The sequence below is a fragment of the Oryx dammah genome, unplaced genomic scaffold (assembly GCF_014754425.2).
Source record: "Oryx dammah isolate SB20612 unplaced genomic scaffold, SCBI_Odam_1.1 HiC_scaffold_9, whole genome shotgun sequence".
NCBI lineage: Eukaryota > Metazoa > Chordata > Mammalia > Artiodactyla > Bovidae > Oryx > Oryx dammah.
In genome coordinates this window covers 16,852,683-16,872,975 of record NW_024070193.1, presented here as the reverse complement: position 1 = coordinate 16,872,975, position 20,293 = coordinate 16,852,683, and the positions used below count along the sequence as shown (strand labels likewise).

The window sequence follows — 20,293 nt, the reverse complement described above, 5'->3', positions numbered from 1 at the left end:
AGCCATTGATTGTCAGTCTTATGAAATCTTTTTAATGTGTAATTTCAGGCTAACATGTCCGTCTGGGTATTGTTCTCTATTAAGCTGTGTGGTTTTTGTTTTTAATATAATGAGTTAACATTTTGTTGTCAGGTTTGTGTAAATGTGCTCTAAGTGCTTTTGCCGTTCATTTTCAAGTTGGGCGATGTTTTCTCTTCAGATGTCCTCATTTCTGTTCTGTTTTCCTTCCCCTCCTAAATAATCAAAAGTTGCTCTGGGTTGAGAGTTCTCATGGTTCCCTGTGAGATATATCCTGTAGTTTGGCAAGCTTGAGAGGGTGTGTTTGGGTGTGTGTGTATTAAGGAAGCAAAGACGGGAACAATAAGCAGGAAGCGGTATGTAGTTGATGTCCTTTTCTGTTTTTCAGCACATTTGCTTCTCAGTGGGTTAGTGATTTCTGTGTGTGTGGGAATGTGGAGACCTTGATTCACTTACCTTCTGCTGTGACTGAAAATAAATACAGCTTTTATTTTGAATCTGACAAAAGTGTTTTGTTTTCATGGCTTTTTAGGCATTGCTGAGTATACGTTTCAGCTTCAGGATAGACTGAGTGCTTCTGATCCCTCCTTGTAGTGGCACTCACAAATTACTGTACAAAAAAAGGTCATTCTTTTGTAGTCAGAGTTATTTTCTTCTTTTTCAGGTCCGGATTCCCACATGTCACGACAAGCCTGGGACAACTCAAATAGTGCAGTTAACTCAGCAGGTAGTATGGTACTGTGGTAGAATAATCCAGCATATATAATCTCTTTAGCAGAAATTTTCAACTAGCAAATTTAGAATTTCTTAGATTTATGTTACATTTCTGAATATCACTGAAATATCCCATTAAATAATTTTTAATGAATTGATAATAAACATCCTAATGTTGCTCCGATTTTTGTTGTTGTTGTTCTTTCTCTGGTAGACACTGGAGAACTCAGAATTTATACTGTAATTGGGAGGAAAAGGAAAAAGCTGTCTTTTGAAAAAGATTAAGCAAGGTTTGATTCTAACAAAACCTCTAATCTTAGAAGAATGGTCAACAGACTTCTGTTTTGGGGAAACTTAATCAAAAGGATTCTGTAGTTATGATTGCCTTTCATTTTCCCCACAGTTACATTTGTTTGTGGGTGGGGATGAATTTTTCATTTGAAATTATTTAACTGGTGTATCAGCACTCCCTTGTTCTTTGAATTAAATAAAAATGGAGCACAATAGGAAGACTAATTTTGCCTGTTGTATATATCAACTAGTATTATGGAAGTATTTCATACAGTTGAGAATTAATGTGACATCTGACTACTGGATTAATGCTTTATCTGTAGAACCTGTGTCATCCTTGACCTTCTGCTGTGTTAGGGGAGACTGATAACACCCATTCTCTTTGTGGCTGCTTCTGGAGGGAGAGAATCCTAAAAGAGAGGGCAACATGGCTTACTGATCATGAGTTAAATTTTAAAAACCAGTTCTGTAAATTTCAATGACATCTTGTCTATTTGTCTTTTTTATCTCCTAGGGAGATGCTCATATATCTGTTATTTTACCTTCTGTTCATGAAGTGGATCTTTTCAGGTAAAGAATAAAAAATTTTGTTAACTTCCTTGTCTCATTTGCTTTATGATATTGTTATTAATTTCTTTAGAAAATGAATGTTCCTATATCAAATGTGGGAAAAATTGGAAAAAAAGTCATTATGTTTCACATGTTGTAAATCAATGATTCATTCCTGACTGCACATCATTTTCTTTGACTCCTAAGGAAATTTGTATATGGACACAGTATTACATGGTAGAAACAAATTTTTTTTTGTTTGATTAGGTGTGAGAACAGTAAATGATATTTTTTTTGCCAGGGATGGCTTTTTGGGGGACTTGCAGGTAGATTGGAGCATAAAGCATGATTCTTCAGAATGGGAATATAAAAGTGGTGCTAAAGAAAGATTTTAGCATTTTAGACATTTAGCTCTGTCATTTCCCTACAAAGTCCTCATTGTAGTAATTAACACTGCAGTTAACTTAATGCATACCACCGGTGTCTATTAAAGGTTTCGTCTCTTGAATATTTAATACTTATCTCCCTTTCAATAAAAACTACTTTGTATAACAGATATTACTAGTACAACACAGAGCTTTCAGAGAGTGCTTCATCTTGTAACTATACTTCCTATCTGTTTGTGCCCTTACTAATAACATATTGAGGGCAGGAGGAGAAGGGGACCATAGGGGATGAGATGGTTGGATGGCATCACCAACTCAATGGACATGGGTTTGGGTGGACTCTGGGAGTTGGTGATGGACAGGGAGGCCTGGCGTGCTGTGGTTCATGGGGTCACAAAGAGTTGGACATGACTGAGCGACTGAACTGAATAACATTACTATACTTCAGAGTAAAACTAGTTTGCAACTTTGATGCCTTAAGGGCATCCCACAATTAAAGTTAGTTGGTCAGATGTTTTTCATATAGGTCTTTTCCATTTTTCCTTTGCTTATTTTAAAATTATATATATAAATTATTGTTTAAAATTATAATTATATACATTATATATTCAAAAAATTATATATATTCCACTTTTCCATAAGCTCATGATTATTTCAAAATTTTATGTATTTATTTATATAACATTTATGCATCCATATAAAATTTGGAAACACAAATTTACAGGAAAGTGGTCAATACAGTACAGAAAACTTTTTTTTCCTACAACCAATTTATAGTCAGTTGGAGACCTGATGCCCTGATCTTCCCTTAATACTTTACTGTCTATTTTCTACAAATAAGGACTCAGTACAGCCATAAACACTGGGAAATTAATAATGATAATACCATCTCCTACTGAGATCACATTCAAATATCGCCAGTTGTCACAATAATATCTCATTCAAAGTTGTCTGTTGCATTTAGTCGTTGTGTGTTTTTAGTCTTTCTTAGTCTGGAGCATTTCCTCAGTCTTCCTTTCATGCCCTGACATTCCTGTGGATTACAGGACAGTTATTTTACAGGAAATCCCTCTGCTTAGGCTTGTCTGGGGTTTACCTGTGATTAGATGAAGGCTGTCTGTCTTTGGTCAGGAGATAACCAATGCTTGCTTTCTTACTGATAATGCTCACTTTGATCATTTCGTTAGTTTGGCATTCCCCAGCCTTCTCCATCGATAAGTTATTCTTTTCCCTTCTGTATTGTTTTTATTTTTGTGGGTTTTTTTTTTTTTTCTCTTCCTTCACATATCTTTTCTTGCCTTTGAGTAGTTAAAATTAACTTTCCCTAACTTCCAGTTTACAAATTTGTTTCATATTTTTATACTTAAAAGTTACTTGTTTTTTTTTTTCTTTCTTGTGTGTATCTGTTTTCACCTAGGTAGATCAGTTGTGATTTTTATAAATAGATAAGTAGTTTTCCTTTAATCTACTAGCAGAAATTTTAACCCGGCTAGGAGGAAACTGCTATATTAGTAAAAGTTACTAGATGTAACTTAGGCTAGGTAATGTACCAGAGTTGTGTTCCTATATGCTTCTGTCTAATTCCAGGGCTACTCTAAAAATGTGCAGCATTCTGTAGGGAGAGGATCTTCCTAGGAAATCATTCTGTTGTTTGGCATTAGAACCCCACTCCATTGTGATTTTTTTTCATCCATCCTTTAATGATGAAAGCATTGACATTGAAATTAAATCTAGTAAACATCCTTTAGAAAATTAATTTTTTCTTGTTTCCTTCAACATACTTAAGAAATTCACATGTAACAAAGCAATATTGATAAACTAGATGTACCGTATGGTATAGTAATTTAATAATTATCTTGTATCCTTTTATTGTTAGCCATTCTGTGTGTCAGTATATTACATTTAATTTTGTAAAAATTGGAATAAAATCACTATATATTTTATGTGGATAAAAGGAACTTATATCTATATGCGTCACCATATTCTGTGTAAATGGATTTGTATATCAGTTCAAGGTATACATAGCTATAAGAATTGTATCAATATGAAGTTTTTAGAATCACTATATAGGAACTTAAACCCTGGATAGATAAGTAAGACTGTCTCTTCTGTGTAAACACCTTCCAGGTGTTTCTGCCCAGTTTTCCTTCATAGTCAGATGCTTTGGGAGCTGGTGCTGCTGGGTGAGCCCCTCGTGGTCATGGCACCATCACCATCAGAGTCTTCAGAGACTGTATTGGCACTCGTTAAGTGAGTATATTTGGTTCCTGGTGGTGATAATTACAACACTTTACCATCTGTGATTGTTTGCACACTCATTGCATCGATCTACACAATAACCCTGTGAGAAGATAGTACTCATTATAGCACCGTTTATTGATGAGAAAATTAATTCAGGCTCCATTAGGGCTGGAACCATGTTTTGTTTTGTTTTGTTTCTGAATAATAGGCATGCTCATACACTCACATAAAGTTGGCACCTGATAGATATCAGTAGTGCAAACGGTCAGTGTCTAGTAAAAGGCATCTAGTTAGTGAATGACAGAGTCAGAATTTCACCCCAACTTCTCTTAAATCCAATGTGTTTTCTGTATTTTAGCCACTCGGTAATTACATATCGCCATTGTCCTGAAACAAGCTTACCATTTATTGAAACAGATAAGTGATCGCAGTGGGGTAAACTCTGTGTACAGAGGTTTTATAGTTATTGTGTAGCCCCTTTAATTTCTGTCCTTTGGTTTACATGTGTTTCTTGCTCCACAGCTGTATTTCTCCATTAAAGTACTTCAGTGATTTTCGACCTTATTTCACTATTCATGATAGTGAATTCAAAGAATATACTACCCGTACTCAAGCCCCGTGAGTAAACAAAATAACTTTTATTGACCAAATATTAACCTTTATACCCAAAGCATTTAGAATTATTTTTGGTAATAATTTAAAAGTTTAAAATTTGAACTTATTGCGAGATTGATTTTGTAAAGGTACTTTTGAGGAGCAGCTGGTAATAATTTCACATTTCAAGAGTCAGTATCTTATTTTCTGTAAATGATCTGCTTTCCTGGTGGAAGCCATAATTGTTATTAATAGCTAGCTACATCTTTTCTTGCTCTGTAACTTCCTTTTCCTTCCCCTTCCTCATTGAATCACCATACAAACATTTAAAAATTCTTCTCAGTCTACAAAAGGGGAAAAAAAAATATCTTGCCTTTCCCTCTTAGCTCTTGCTCTATTGCTCACCTTTTTTTCATAGCCTAGTTTCTAGAATAACAATAAAAATTTCCATTTACTGTCTCCACTTCTTGGTTTCCTAGCTGCTTCTCAGTTCATTGCAAGTTGATTTCTTCGTCTCTGCTGAAGTTGGTTTTGCTGAAGTTAAGAAGACCCTTCTCACTGCCTTGAACCTGTGGACACATTATTGCCCTGTTTTTTCCTGCCTTCCCTTTTCTCATGACATTCAATCCATTGACCTTGAAAACACTTTAATCTTTGATGCCATCTCACCTGACTGTCTGGTGGTGCACTCAGTCTTCTCTGCAGACTTCTCTTCCTCTGCCAACCCCTTAAATGTTGGTGTTCTCCAGTATTGTGTTCTGGGTTCTGATTTCAGACCAATAATGCTTTCTGAACAGTCTTATCTGTACCCACAGTCTCTGTTAACACCTACATAATGATGACTGAAATTTATCTTCCTAGTTCAAATCTTTGCCAGGTCTCGACCTCTATCCAAGTTTTCGTTTTTGTTGTTTTTTACTGTGTTGCCACCTGGATATCTTAATGTACCCAAAACTAAACATGTTCAAACTGAATTCTTTTTTGTCTCCTCATTTTCTCCCGTAGTTCCATGCCTCTTCCTATTTTCAGGAATGGTACTTCTTTTTACTCAGTTATCGAAAACCTGAATTGTCATAAATTTCTCCTTTTTAATACGTTCCACATAAAGTTTACCCAAATTCTACCAGTTCAACATCCTAAAATATCTCTCATAAATTTGTTATCTTTTTCCAAAGCTCTTTTCCTACTCTTACTATTTCTAGCCTTTTTCATATCTGCTGTTTCTTTTCCCCAAACTTCTTCCCCTTTTTGTAAAGCATCTTCCAAATCCCCCGCCCAAGTGATCTTTCTAGTAAGTACATTTTTATTTATGTAACATTCCTCTACTTGGTTCTCTAGTAGCTTCTGTTTGCCTACAAGATAACATCTAAATTTCCTAGCGTATAAAGTTGGTACTTGGTGATCTGGCTAGCATCTGCCCATCTGCTTTCATTTCAAACTGTTCATGCTTCCAGCTTTTTGCTTTAAGAATGCTGAACTATATGTAGTTTTATAGGTAGACCATGATCTCACTTCATGTCTTTGCACATACTATTCATTCTCATGTATCACTTTTTTTTTCTTTTATACCCTTGACAAAAAATTCCTGTCATAACTTATATACTATTATATATCAACTATACTTCAAAACAAAACTCCTATTCATCTTTCATATCTCTGTACACATGTCATTGTTTTAGTGAATCTGTCCTTTAATCCCCTGGCAGACATAGTTTCTCCTTTGTAATTCTTGTACATTTTATATCACCTTCACTGTATTCTAATTTCTGATATTATAATTGATTTTAAGAAAATCACACAGGAAAAAGGGTATACATACCCAAGGGTATACATACACCATGGTGTCTTTTCATCTTTATATACCTCATGCCAAAACTAGTGCCTGGCATGTAGTTGATACATAGTACCAGTGAAGGAAAAGATAATCTATTGTTCTCTCAAAATAAATTGTAAACTGATGGAACATGTGTTTTTTGGTGACTCTGGTTTTGTTCTGTTTTTATGTAGGCCCTCAGTCATATTAGGAGTAACCAACCCTTTTTTTGCAAAAACACTCCAGCACTGGCCGCACATTATTCGAATAGGAGACCTTAAACCTGCAGGTAAAGTTCTTGGTGTTCTTGTTTCAGTGTGTAATGTGGATGAGCAGGTTTATTTCTTCCTGTTTGTTTTCATTGCTTGGTTACTTTTTAGTTATGTTGATGGCAAACTTCTTTGAGCCAACTGGAATAAAAGCCTTTGGAGGAGAGCATGACTTCCAGTTAAAATATATGGTTCTTAAATGTGTAAGCCATCATGTCCTCCTACCAAAAATGCACCTACAGTGTTACGTGAATTAATTATAACAAAAATGAAACCTCAAAAATTTGAGCTACTTTATATATATATATATATTAATGTAAGCCCAATTAAATAAGATTTTCCCAGCACTGCTTGAATAAAACCTTAAAGAAAGTTCAAGTTACTCAGTTTAACACAAAATTCTCAACTAGGAATTGAAAACAAGAAGTATCCATTTTTGTGGTACTGATACTGATTAAAGAAGTAGCCACAGGTGGTGCTTTCATTGAAAAAAAAAGACATAGTACCTCTCTGTGGGCTTCGCTTGTAGCTCCGTCAGTAAAGAGTCTGCCTGCAATGCAGGAGACCGGGATTCGATTCCTGGGTTGGGAAGATCCCCTGGTGAAAGCAATGGCAACCCACTCCAGCATTCTTGCCTGGAGAATCCCATGGACAGAGGAGCCTGGCAGGCTACAGTCCACGGGGTAGCAAGGGTCGGACGCGACTGAGCGGCTAAACCACCACCACCTATCCATGGTGTCTTTCCATTCATGTTTAATGAATGTTTATTAAATGAGTAAACAAATTCTAACCACTGGCAATTTTGTTAACCTAAATAACAGTTTAGTGGTACCTCTGACATTTTCTCACTGGACATTCTTGAATTTTCTATGCAAATAGTTAAGATGTGAGCTATTCAAAATGTTCTTTTTAATGATTTTATGATATGTTACTTATAAAGACTTTTCTTTTGGTATTCATGGGTATTATATTTAATACATTATTTAGATTATTTTATAAAATATCCTTCCTGGAGTATAAATAAATCTGATAAATGTATTAGAGTCAGGAAATAACGTTTTAAATCCTGTTATTTACAAATATTAGACTCAATCTTAGACTGAAATCTTTAGAAGCCTTAAGAAATGGGGGAAAGGGACTTCCCTGGTGGTCCAGTGGCTAAAACTCTGTGCTCGGAATGTGGAGGGCCCTGGATTCAATCCCTGCTTGGGGAACTAGATCCCACATGCACAATTAAGAATTCTCATGCCTGCAACTAAGACCTGGTGCAGCCAAATAAATAAAAAAAAAAAAGAAAGAAAGAAATAGGGGAAAGGGCAAAGGACTTTCCCTTGACAGTCAGATCTGTGTGACCTTAGGCAGAACAGCCCTTTAAGCCTTGGATTCTTTGTCTGCTGGGAGAATTAAACACGGTACTTGACTCAAGGCACTCTGGAAATGTCAGTGTCCTGATCCTTTGACATTTCGTTAGTGTTCTGCCTGATGATTCAGAGCACAGCAGTGACCAGAGTCTTATCTGTGAGAAGTTATGGAAAGTTGGCTTTTATCATAATTTAATCTTGATATTTACTTTCTTATTTGAGTCCTATTAATCTAGACTATTTGATTAATTGTAACATAGTAGACTACTGTTTATTGTCCTTTTTCAATGAGAAAAGGCTATCTATTGGGGATGTAAGTATTATTATATATATTAGTATATTATGTATATTAGATATATTAGTATATTGTATATATTAGTATATTATATATATATTAGTATTATATGTCAGAAGCTTTTGCAAAGATCATTGGTAAAGTGGCATGAGCCTGCTTAACTTTTTAAGAAAATGCCAAATTGTTTTCCGCTGTGGCCCACCATTTTACATTCTTAACCAACAGTATATGAGGGTTCCTGTCTCTTCATGTCACATCCCTGCCAACATTTGATATTATCTCTTCCTTTTTTTTTTTCTAGTGGGTTTGAAATGCTGGCTTTAATTTGCTTTTTCCTAGTGACTACTGATGTTGAGTATCTTTCCATCTACTTATTAGTCATCTGTGTATCTTATTTGTGAAATGTTGATTTAAATCTTTTGTCCATTTTAAAATTAGACTCTTTGTCTTCTTTAGTTGTAAGAGGTCTTTATGTATTTTGGACACAGGTTTTTCTCAGATATGTGATTTGCAGATGTTTTCTCACAGAATTTGACTTCTTGTTTTGTTTTCTCAATGATGTCTTTGGAAGTGCAAAAGTACTTAATTTTTGATGAAGTCTAGATTATCAGTTTTCTTTCTTTCTTTTATGAATTGACCTTTGATGTTTATCTCAGAACTTGTGCCTAAGCCTGAAGTCATAAAGATTTTCTTCTATGTTTTCTTCTAAAAATGTTATTGTGTTAGCGCTTATATTTAGGAACCACTCCAAGTTAATTTTTGTGTATGATGTGGGGTTCAGGGTATAACATCATCTTTTTTTTGCACATTGATATCAAGTTGTCTTAGCATCATTTGTTGAAAAGACTGTCCTTTATCCATTGAATTGCATTGATACCTTTTTTTGAAAATTGATTGGCCATAAACATAAGGTTTATTTCTGGGCTCTTATTTCTGTTTCATTGATCTTTATACCAGTATGTCTTGATTACTGTAATTTTATAGTAAGTTTTGACATCAGGAGATATAAATCTTCCACCTTTACTATTCTTTCTCAAAATAGTTTTGTCTCTTCTGGGTCTATTTTGGCTGTTTGCATTTCCATATACATTTTAGGATAACCTTGTCAATTTCTGCCCACTGGGCAGAAAACAAAAAGGTAACTGGAATTTTGATAGGAATATATTTGGTTACACAGGGAATATGTAATCAACTTGGGGGAGAAGTGCCATCTTAAACATACTGAGTTTTTCAGTTCAGGAACTTAGAATGTCTCTCTGTTGTTTAGATATTCTCTGATTTTTCTCAGCAACGTTTTGTAGTTTTCAATATACAAGTGTAATTATGATGTTAGATGTAGGTTTTTCATAGATGTCCTTCATCAGGTTGAGGAAGTGCCTTTCTGTTCGTACTCTGTTGAGAATGAGTATAATGAATTGGTGTTAAATGTTAAATGCTTTTTCTGTATCTGTGGAGATCATCATGTGGTTTTTGTCCTTTATAATAAAGTATATTGAATTAATTGATTTTTTAAATGTGAGACTAACCTTACATTCCTTAAATAAATCCCATTTGGTATATAGTCCTTTATTATTATTATTATTATTATTATTGATACAAAGAAAAGTAAATATGTTTTCCTGTTCTGTGGGTTGTCTTTTCACTCTCTTGATAGTATCCTTTGATGCACAAAACCTTTTAAACTGTGATGAAGTTCAGCTTCTCAGTATTTTCCTTCATTGTCTTTGGTTTTGATATCATATTCATGAAAATCCATTTATCTTTTAATTTATGAGTATTGGGTATATTTCTTAGGATATTTTTCCTTTCTGCCCATTGATCTTGAGACCAGGATCACTGCAAATTTCTCCAGAGGTTATAAAACTTAACAGGTCTGCTTGGAATCCTGACTTTGAAAATTCAAGACTATCTAAGTGGATCAGTAAAACTGCAGAAAAAGTATGTTCTGTCCAATTAGCTGGGAAGGCATAGCGAAACTGAGATTTTGCTCTCCTGGGCCCAGAAGCTTGTAGCTTTATCAGAAACATGTATATATATGTGTGTGTGTGTATGTGTGTATGTATGTGTGTATAGTTTTAATCCTGCAGAAGAATCATTCCTCCTGTTATAAAGGGATTACTCCCTATGGATTGTACCTAGTTTTAATTTCACCCAAATCCTATTAAATGAAGAAACATAATGCTAGGATAATGGCACTTAACAAGTGTTCCTCAAAGAGAAAGTAATTCTACTACTGAATATTGGGTCAAATTATAAACTGAATTTCTAACTAGAAATTGGGTTTGATGATCTCATGAAAGGTAAAACATTTCACCTAAATGTAGAAGATTCTTAGGCAAATGTGCAGAGGTGCAATGCATTATTAACAATGTGAAGCCCCTCTTTTATGTGCTTGTACATAACAGACATTGAATACGTATTTTTTAATTAAACATCTATAATTTTAAGACTTTAGTTCATTTTCTGGCATTCTTGTTTTATTTTCCGGATGTATTTGACAAATATCATTTAACCTTTTTTGGCAATAGACAGTGTATATTTACGACTAGTTTTCTGTATGTCTGTTGTGTACTACAGTGTAAGGATTATGGTATCTAGGGTTAGAGTTCAGTATACATCTTGCATCTGATGAGGTTCCTTGAATCAGAGGGGAACTGTGGCTAGTGAACATTCTGCACAGGTGATATTCTTGTCTTTGCCCTTAAGTATAAAAGCAACGCTGGTATGGATTACTCTATATTTTCATTACTACCTAGAACTTACTGAATGCAAAGAATATGTAAAACCTACTGCCGGATTATTCTCCTCCCTGATATTTGGCTCCTGTGGACAGGGAGTTTCAGGAAATGATATATAATAAATGGCATTAGTGGATACAAGAATTGCAAAGTGCTTTGTGATTTGGAGCAGAAGGAAACAGAAGATAGGCACATAAATATTTATTTCTATAAAGCTCCTCTGACTCCTGAAAGCAAAACCACAAGATAAGACTCAAGATGAGAGACATTCTCATAAGAATTAGTATGTGGGAATGTGTAGAATAAGTTGATAAAGTAAAAACTGAGCTAAAGAATCAAAACCATTCCAGAAATCTGAATGTTCTGGACTCTTGTATTCTTTCTCAGTCTGTCCTCAAAGTCTCCTGTCTTTATCTCCTCCAGACAGCTTCAATAGCTGACTTTGTTCTGTTTCCTTGCTGCACATATCTTCAGATTGTGTTTCTACCCAGGAGAAATATTCAACAGTGCACAGTTTATCCTCTATCTTTACTCTGTTTTATGTCATACTCCTTTGTGCATTCCCTGGTCAGTAATCGAGAGTCGAGTCCACTTGTGGCTCAGATTTGTGGTTGCGCCTTCCACTGTCGCCACCTGGTGGCAGTGTTTTTACACTGCAAAAGCGGAATTTGGGGCCGTACCAGGAGAAGAAAAAAACTTTGAATACTACAGCTGCATATTAATTTAGGAGTTGCTTTCAATTCTGTCTACTCTTAAATGGTATTATATCTGACATCATATTCAAAATGCTACTTTAGTCGTGTTCCATATACTTAGCACAAAAGATTTTAAAGCTTAAGTTGAGTGATGAAAAGGGAAATTTTAAAGTAATGTTCAGTATTAATGAAATCAAATGTCCATTTTATATAATTTACACAGATTGTTTCTGTAATGCTGTTATAACCCAGTGTTCCTTTTATCCAGTTTTAAAGTACTAGGAATAAACTCTTAAATATCAATCGATGTTAACAAGAATACCTTAGCTGCAACATCCCTGACTAATAAGTATTAAATAACAGCCAGTGGATTATCAGTCTTAGAACATTCCAGTTTTGTGATATGTGAAATTCAAATAACTACAGGAATCTTTGTGATGTTTCCTTTAGGTGAAATACCTAAACAGGTTAAAGTGAAAAAACTGAAGAACCTAAAGACTCTGGATTCTAAACCTGGTATTGACTTTTGCTAATTTTTAAATATATACTATATGGGTAAATGGGTCCTACTGCTTACCTTCTTTTCTCTTCTTTACTTCTTAGGAGTTTATACTTCTTATAAGCCATATCTAAATAGAGACGAAGATATCATAAAACAATTACAGAAGGTGATTACTTGCTCATGTATTAATTTAAATGTTCTTACTCAGGTATGCAATATCCAGTAAGGCAATATGTGCTTTATGTGCAGTCACGTGAAAAGAGGTCTCTCTTCTGAATGAATGTCTCATAAAAATCAGGAGACTAATGTAGCAGCAGTTATGAGCTAGAAATATGGGGGCTTCAGCTACCAACTATTGCCAGTCTTCCTGAAAACTTAGGAATTATAGTGAAAAAGTTATGGACTGTACTATGAGGTAGCTTAGTACCTGACAATTGGGATAGTTAGCATTTTCTTGGAAAATACATAGTATTAATATAGCAAGTATGAAATAAAGATAGTCATTGTGAGCTAATATTTTAAAGGATGGGATGAATATCTTATATTTTGTTCTAAGGATTTTTTAATAGGATATTGCATAGTGAGTTTCACATTAAATTACTTCAAGATGAAGCTCTAGGTTTTTTTCATATCAAATAAAAATCCATAAATTTTTATATCAGCTGCTGCTGCTGCTATATCAGCTGAGCTTCTATAATCATTCATTATTTTCTATTCTCTGACACTAGAGTCTAGGTTCTCATTTTTCCCTCTTTTAAGGGTATACAACAGAAGCGTCCTTCTGAAGCTCAAAGTGTTATCCTCCGACGCTATTTTTTGGAACTGACACAAAGCTTCATCATTCCATTAGTAAGTTGGCATATGTCTTTGCTTAATTTAATGACTTGTTGAAGAGCACGTGATGTTTTTTCCATCCACCAAAACCTTAGCTTAAGTTGGTTTGGTTGCTTATGTGTATAGTGGTTAAAATAGAGTTCTTTGCAAGACACCCAGACTCTTGGTTCTGGTAATTAATTGTGTAATTTTGGTAAGTCACTTCTCTCCTTGACTCTCAATTTCTTTATGTGTAAAATGTGGCTAATTACACTTTTGCTAAATACTTTTCAGGGTTGTGAATCTTAAAAGATTGCATTTTGCAGCTTAACATGTTCTACTGGAACTTCTTTCTCTGATATTATTTTCTTGAGCATAATTTGACACATCTGTTAGCATGTAGTTCTGTGATATAGTTCCTTATGTGTCCTGTTCATTATCTTTTCCTCAGTCTGTCATATAGTAGCACTCATTCAATAAATATTTATGAAATAAATGACTAGGTGATATGGTTATTCAGTGAAATTCAATGGAGCATCCTGCTAAATTACTAAAAGATGCCCCACAGTATAAAGTAATAACATGATGTGGTCCTGGTCTGGAGACTGCGTCAGAGGGACGCATATAGTTGCTAATGTAGTCTATCTAAGGATATTGTAGACGGGCAACTTGGAAATCTTTGCTGTTATACTTTGGGAAGAAATGTTCTCTCTTGGTCTACAGATGTCAGGTTATATTGTTCTATTTCAATGTGCATATTTAGGCAAGTGAACTTGACTGTAATGCTTAATTAAGAGCATGGGCTAAAATCAAGTAGATCTGAATTCAAGTTCAAGTTGTATGAACTTGGGCAGGTTATTTAGCCTTTCAATGCCTCAGTTTCCCAGTAATACCTACCACAAGGGATGGTTGCAAATATTAAAAGAGATCATGCATGTAAAATGCTGAGTAAACTTTCTGGCACACAGTTACTTGATAAGGTTAATTATTATCATTAAAAATAGATATTTCTGGGAGTTCCCTGGAGGTCCACTGTAGCATAGAACTTCACCTTCCAGTGCAGGGAGTACAGGTTCAGTCCCTGATCAGGTAGCTAATATCCCACATGCCTCTTGGCCAAAAAGCTAAAACATAATATAGAAGCAATATTGTAACAAATTCAATTAAGACTTCAAAAAATAAAAAGATAATAAGTAGTTCCTTGGATTATCTTAGATTTAGTTAAATTTTTATTAAAAGTCTGACTTCTCAATTGAGTCTAAAGTTAGTGTATCTACTGAGAGGAGTGATGGTGTTGTTGATCTCCATTGAAAGAGTATATGATAAAAAACTAGGAAGTGTCCACTTTTTTTTTTTAATATTTATTCTTGGGTCTTCCCTGGTGGTCCAGTGGTTTAAAACCTACCTTGCAATGCAGAGGACACTGGTTCGATTTCTGGTCTGGGAAGATCTTACATGCTGCAGGGCTGCTGAGCCCGTGCTCTGGAGCCTGAGAACCGCAACTGCTGCAGCCCATGCTCTCTAGAGCTTGTGCTCTGCAATGGAAGAAACCACCGCAATGGAAAGCCTGCACATTACAGCCAGAGAAAGTCCATACACAGCAATGAAGCCACAATTAAATAAAATGTTAAAAATACTCATTTGTTTATTTGGCAGGGTCTTAGTTGCATTCAGGATCTTTAGCTGCAGCATGTGGGATCTAGTTTCCTGATTAGGGATTGAACCTGGGTCCCCTGCATTGGGAGTGCGGAGTCTTAGCCACTGGACCACCATGGAAGTCCCATGCCCACTTTTTTAAAGTAGGTCAGTTTAAGCGTTTTTGAAGACATCTCTGGGCAAGAAAAGCTAACCTTGACTAACTTTTTTTTCTTGGGCTTAGGAAAGATATGTGGCAAGCTTGATGCCTTTGCAGAAAAGCATTTCTCCGTGGAAGGTATAAGTATATTCCATTAAATTCCTATATCAGTTCTCTAACTACAATTAACTTCTGTGACTATATCCATGTTTAATTTTTAAATTCAGTATGCCTGTTTTCTAGAGTCCACCCCAATTAAGACAGTTTCTTCCAGAAGAATTTATGAAAACACTTGAGAAAACAGGACCTCAGCTGACCTCTAGAATAAAAGGCGACTGGATTGGACTTTACCGGTTAGTCCCTTTTTTTTTCTTTTCTATTTCATCCATCTCTAGAGCTTTATTTAAAAATGAAACAAAAAACTGGACTTAAAATATATTCTTTAAAAAAGAATTCATTGTTTCATATGGTTTTCCTAGCTATAGGTCGAAAAGGTATTGAGGAAAGGAAGTTAAGTCATTCAAACTTTTTTTTTTTTAATTTATTTTTATAGGCATTTTCTAAAATCTCCAAATTTTGATGGTTGGTTCAAGACCCGGAGGAAGGAAATGACCCAGAAACTGGAGGCACTCCATCTAGAAGCTCTTTGTGAAGAGGTTAGAAAACAGCGTGTTTGTGTGATGATTAGCAGCTATTGAAGATAACTCCATAGGGACTGGAATGTTCTATCTATATTCACTACTTTATAAATAATAATAGCTACCTGTTCTAGATCATGTGTGATGTGCTGGGACTGTGCAGATGCTCTAAGTGGATAGAGTCTTTTACTCTTCACAGTTCACTGAAGTTGGTATGTTATGATCTGCATTCATTTGAGGATTACAAATTAAGTGATTTGCTTCAGATCACATCACTGCTAAGTAGTGAAAGCAGCAGTGTGGTCGAGCCCACTTGCATCGGCTCGCAAGAGCTACTTGCGTGCATCTCTTCCTGGTTCTGTATTCAGGGATCTCAGAATGGTAGCTTGAAATCAGCTACAGAGGAACACTTACACCACAGAAACTGGCACAGTACAACCTAAGAGACTTTTCCTGGAGAAGCGATTGTTGAAAGCATACCACTGGATGAAGTTAAGGTTCCAATCCAAGCAGTCCAGCTTGATATCTTTTCCACCATGCCTTACTCACCTTTCCCAGTTATTATTAATACATTTTTCTTGTATTTGGACTTTTCCACATTCTATAAATTGTCAGCAGACTATTTTAAGTTAAGCTACTTTTAAAAATATAAAGGATAGAGACTTCCCAGATGGTCTGGTAGTTAAAAATTCACCTTGCCGTGCAGGGGACGTGGGTTTGATTCCTGGTCATGGAACTAAGATCCCACATGCTGCAGAGTAACTGACCCTGTGCTCCACAAGTGCCCTGCAATAAAAGATCCTACAGAACAAATAAATTTTTGTTAAATATACAAAGGATAGTCTCAAAGTGTGTTTAGCTTGAGGTGGGCTAGCCTCAGTTTTCACTTTCTAATCATAAACTCCCAGTGACTTTCAGAAAAAGAATACTATGAAGATAACCACAGATAAGCTCAGGAAGAGATTATTTGAAGATACAAAGTTTATATCCAGGAATATATTCATATTCACAGTTATCTTCATGTTAGTTCATGTTCCTTATAAATTACTCACTACTTATGGGTGGGGGTTAGTATTGTATCTTAAGTTCCAAATTTGTTTTTCTTGATTGATCTAAAAGGAGCACTTCAGAAAGGAATTTCTTACATTTCTTACATAATATTTTACTTCCAAATATTAGACAGTCATTCTGGCTAACATCAAAAAGTATCTGCTTCTCACTGTCTCATATACAGAATTATTCTTAAACTGTAACGCTGTGTCTGGGTTAAAACCCTGTTCTGTCCTTCCTTCCCAGTAGCTTAGCCTATTAAAAGAGCATGATTTCAATATTATTTTGAGTATTTATTCATTTGGGATTTGTTTATTCTTCTAGGACTTACTTCTCTGGACCCAGAAACACACAGAAGTAGAAACAGTGGACCTTGTATTGAAGCTAAAAAATAAGCTGGTATGTAGCCAAAATGGCCAAAGATCGTGAGGTTATTTTGCTCTCATTTGAGGTGGTAGTCTGTGATGTATCACAGAAGTAAATTTTTAAATGAGAGGACCTATGATTGGTCGGTTGATGGTCACTGGACTGAAAATACTTGTCACTCAAGCAGATCATAATGAAGCCATATATATATATATATATTTAGTTATTTACATGGAGTCTAATGAGCTTTACAGAAAATATTCTGACATACTTAATACCACATGGTCTGTGCTAGTATTATCTATGTTAGTATTACATAGAAGTTTTTTTTTTTTTAACTCAACAATTGTACTGTTAAAAAGTGTCATGTTCTTTGCTTTTTTTAAGAATAGATTCTGTTAATTCTGGTCTCAGTCTGAAGTTTTCAAACCTTTGACCATTAAAACTGTTTATTTAGAGAATATATTGTGTTAATCCAGACCCAAAAGATAACGTAAATGCTTCCCAAATGTTCCTTATATAGTTACAGGCTGATCGAGAGCATTTACCTGTGAAACCTGACACTATGGAAAAGTTACGGACACACATAGATGCAATTATCTTAGCATTACCAGAGGACCTGCAAGGCATATTGCTCAAAACAAGCATGACATGATATTTGCCAAGATTTTCCAGCCAAAAGGATTGTACTCCATGAAGCATACTGACATTTCAACCAGATGCACAAGCTGTCTCGGAGTGGAAAATAGCAGTGAATGCTCGCTACAGGGTTGAAAGACTATACTGTATAAACAGACATTTTTAGTGCATTATTTTTAAAAACAGATATCTGTGGTGGTTCCACTTTAATACTGAAACACCGAAAGGCATTTCTATATTTTTAATCATGTTCTAAAGTGCTCTTATGAGAGACCTGTGGGGCCATCAGTTTAAGTGATTCCAAACTGCAGTGCTGGCATTGCAGGTATTTTTTTAAATTGGTGCTTCTTTGCCCAATCATGTTAAAACTCAGGGGGACATAAAAATAACATTCACACTGGCTGTCTTCTTAAGAAGAAGGAAAAGACTGAACTGTCAAACTGTAGTTAGAAGTGATTAATGCTTTTGTAGTGCCTTCCGTGGTCCTACATGTTTCACAGAAGCCCAGCTGCTAGTCTTGAAGCTTTTTCTTAACTTTATTATAATACGTAGTTTTTTATAAGGCATTTTTTGAGTAATCATTGCTTAAAAATATATTTTTTGCCTCCTATTGTGTTTATTATTAGTGGCATTGGTGTTTTTTTAAACTGTCATGTAGGTTTCATTTAATTATTTTTTATACCATTTTCAGATTTAATCTTAGTATCGCTGAAGAGAAGAAGGCATCTAGTATTAATTATGGAAGAGTTTATTTCCTCTTACCCTTTACTAATTGAGCCTGAGTTAATTGGCTTGGATGTCTTTCAAAGACATTCTAATTATAAACCTCATGATCAGCTATTTTTATAAACTGAACTGTTCCTTTTTTAAAGGCATTTTTATACCTTTTGTGTGATAGTCATTTGAGTGATTCTAAGATTGATTTTTAGCATTATTTGTTTGGTAGGGTTTCCCTGCCCCCCAAATTAATATTTCTCAGATTACTTTCCCTGCTGTTGACATGGGAACTTTTGCCTGAATCACTGATGTATCTAAGCTAGTTTTGTTGTTGTTTTTGTTTGCTTCTGTTTTGTTTACAGTATACTTACCTTGCCAAAAATAGAAGATTGTGGTTTGGTAGAATAAGGTTCTTTCCGTTGGTGTTTGAATAGGAGTGTCCTGAAGAAGCCACTATTTAAAATAGGCATCCATGACATAGCACATATGTGAATTACCCTTTACATATCCAAATTTGGTTGTGGGTTGTAGAAGAAATGGCTTCAGGAGCTATCTCTTAGTCTCTATTAATATAACTCTTAAGGGCACTCCCAGCATAAGAATGGGTCCTTGGTGTATGTAACTGTGGTCTTCTATCCAAATGTGCCCTTTTCTCATGGATGTAAGTCTCTCAAAGCATACCTCAAAGTCATGGAAAGAATACTGAGTTTGAAAGAAGTCATTTGCCTTGGATCACATGAGTTATTTTGTGAAGCAACAGTTGTCCTCATGGAAAAGGGGCAGCGACTTTTATATGCTAAAGTATTTAATATCTTCCTGGGAAACCTTATTTAGATATAAATGGTCATCTTATTATTTTTCAAAAAGGCGTATTTTAATAATCTTACAATTTATATGCAGTTTGTGACCAGAGTTTGAAAGTTGTGTCATATCAAGGATCTTTTAAATTATACCACTACAGGATGTATCCATTTCAAGTTTATTTTGCACAGCTAAAGAGTAGCAAAGGATGCCAGTTAGCATAATAATTGTATCTACATATTTACTATACTTAACAGAAAACCTAACACATATTGGAAACCATATCTTACTTACCTGATTTATCTATTAATTTCAAATTATGTACTTGTAAAAATAACTTAAAACTGCATTGGGAATCTGACAAAGACTGAGTGATAACTTAATTTTTGTGTGATTTTTAAAGTTGTCTTTTTTTTTTTTTTTCTGAGGAGACCTTGTTAAGATCTAAAACCTGCCATTTAATGTTTGTCTTCACCTCACCAGCATCAGAAGGAATCACTGCTTTCAAGATGTTGTGTAACGCCTATTGCCTTCTGCTTTCAGTGAAAGGGGTTTTGAGAAGGCATTTATGGTCATTACTGAAAACCTAATTAAAGGCCTTGGATTTTAAAGCCGTTGGATATTTTGTATTATTTCTGAGTAAGATTGGAATGCTTGAAAAAAATGCAGGGTAAATGGAACTTTTGCATTACGGGATTCCTTTTAGTTTCTAACATTTTTCTGAATTCAATTGAAAACCTTTTTCTGCTTACTTTATTATGAACAGGTGAATGCTCCATTTTATTAACAGATCACAGAATTAAGTGATTTCATATCTTTCCTAGTAGTGTATTAATTTTTGTGAAGTGTTCTGATGAAAAAAATTTTAGCTTAATAATCTAGGTATTGTTAGATTCTCCATTTGCTGCCTGCCTTTTCTTTTTTAACCTTAAATCTCAAATTTCATTTCTTCCTCTTTTTTGCAAGTAGCTAGTATATAATACTATTCTTTGGATTTTATTTTTTAAT

At 34.9% G+C, this 20,293-nt stretch overlaps 1 protein-coding gene across 1 annotated transcript in view; it reads left to right on the top strand.

Annotated features, from left to right (window-relative positions):
* The window catches only part of DENND6A (DENN domain containing 6A), a 47,635-nt gene extending 27,734 nt beyond the window's left edge, over positions 1-19,901 (top strand). Inside the window, exons 8-20 of the mRNA XM_040246434.1 lie at positions 683-745; positions 1,538-1,593; positions 4,086-4,208; positions 4,722-4,817; positions 6,801-6,895; positions 12,415-12,480; positions 12,568-12,632; positions 13,226-13,315; positions 15,159-15,212; positions 15,318-15,427; positions 15,628-15,730; positions 17,087-17,161; positions 17,652-19,901. Of these exons, the coding sequence (XP_040102368.1) occupies positions 683-745; positions 1,538-1,593; positions 4,086-4,208; positions 4,722-4,817; positions 6,801-6,895; positions 12,415-12,480; positions 12,568-12,632; positions 13,226-13,315; positions 15,159-15,212; positions 15,318-15,427; positions 15,628-15,730; positions 17,087-17,161; positions 17,652-17,783 (1,128 nt within the window). The 3' untranslated portion in view covers positions 17,784-19,901. The remainder of the gene's footprint in view (positions 1-682; positions 746-1,537; positions 1,594-4,085; positions 4,209-4,721; positions 4,818-6,800; positions 6,896-12,414; positions 12,481-12,567; positions 12,633-13,225; positions 13,316-15,158; positions 15,213-15,317; positions 15,428-15,627; positions 15,731-17,086; positions 17,162-17,651) is intronic.
* The last annotated feature ends 392 nt before the right edge of the window (positions 19,902-20,293 follow it).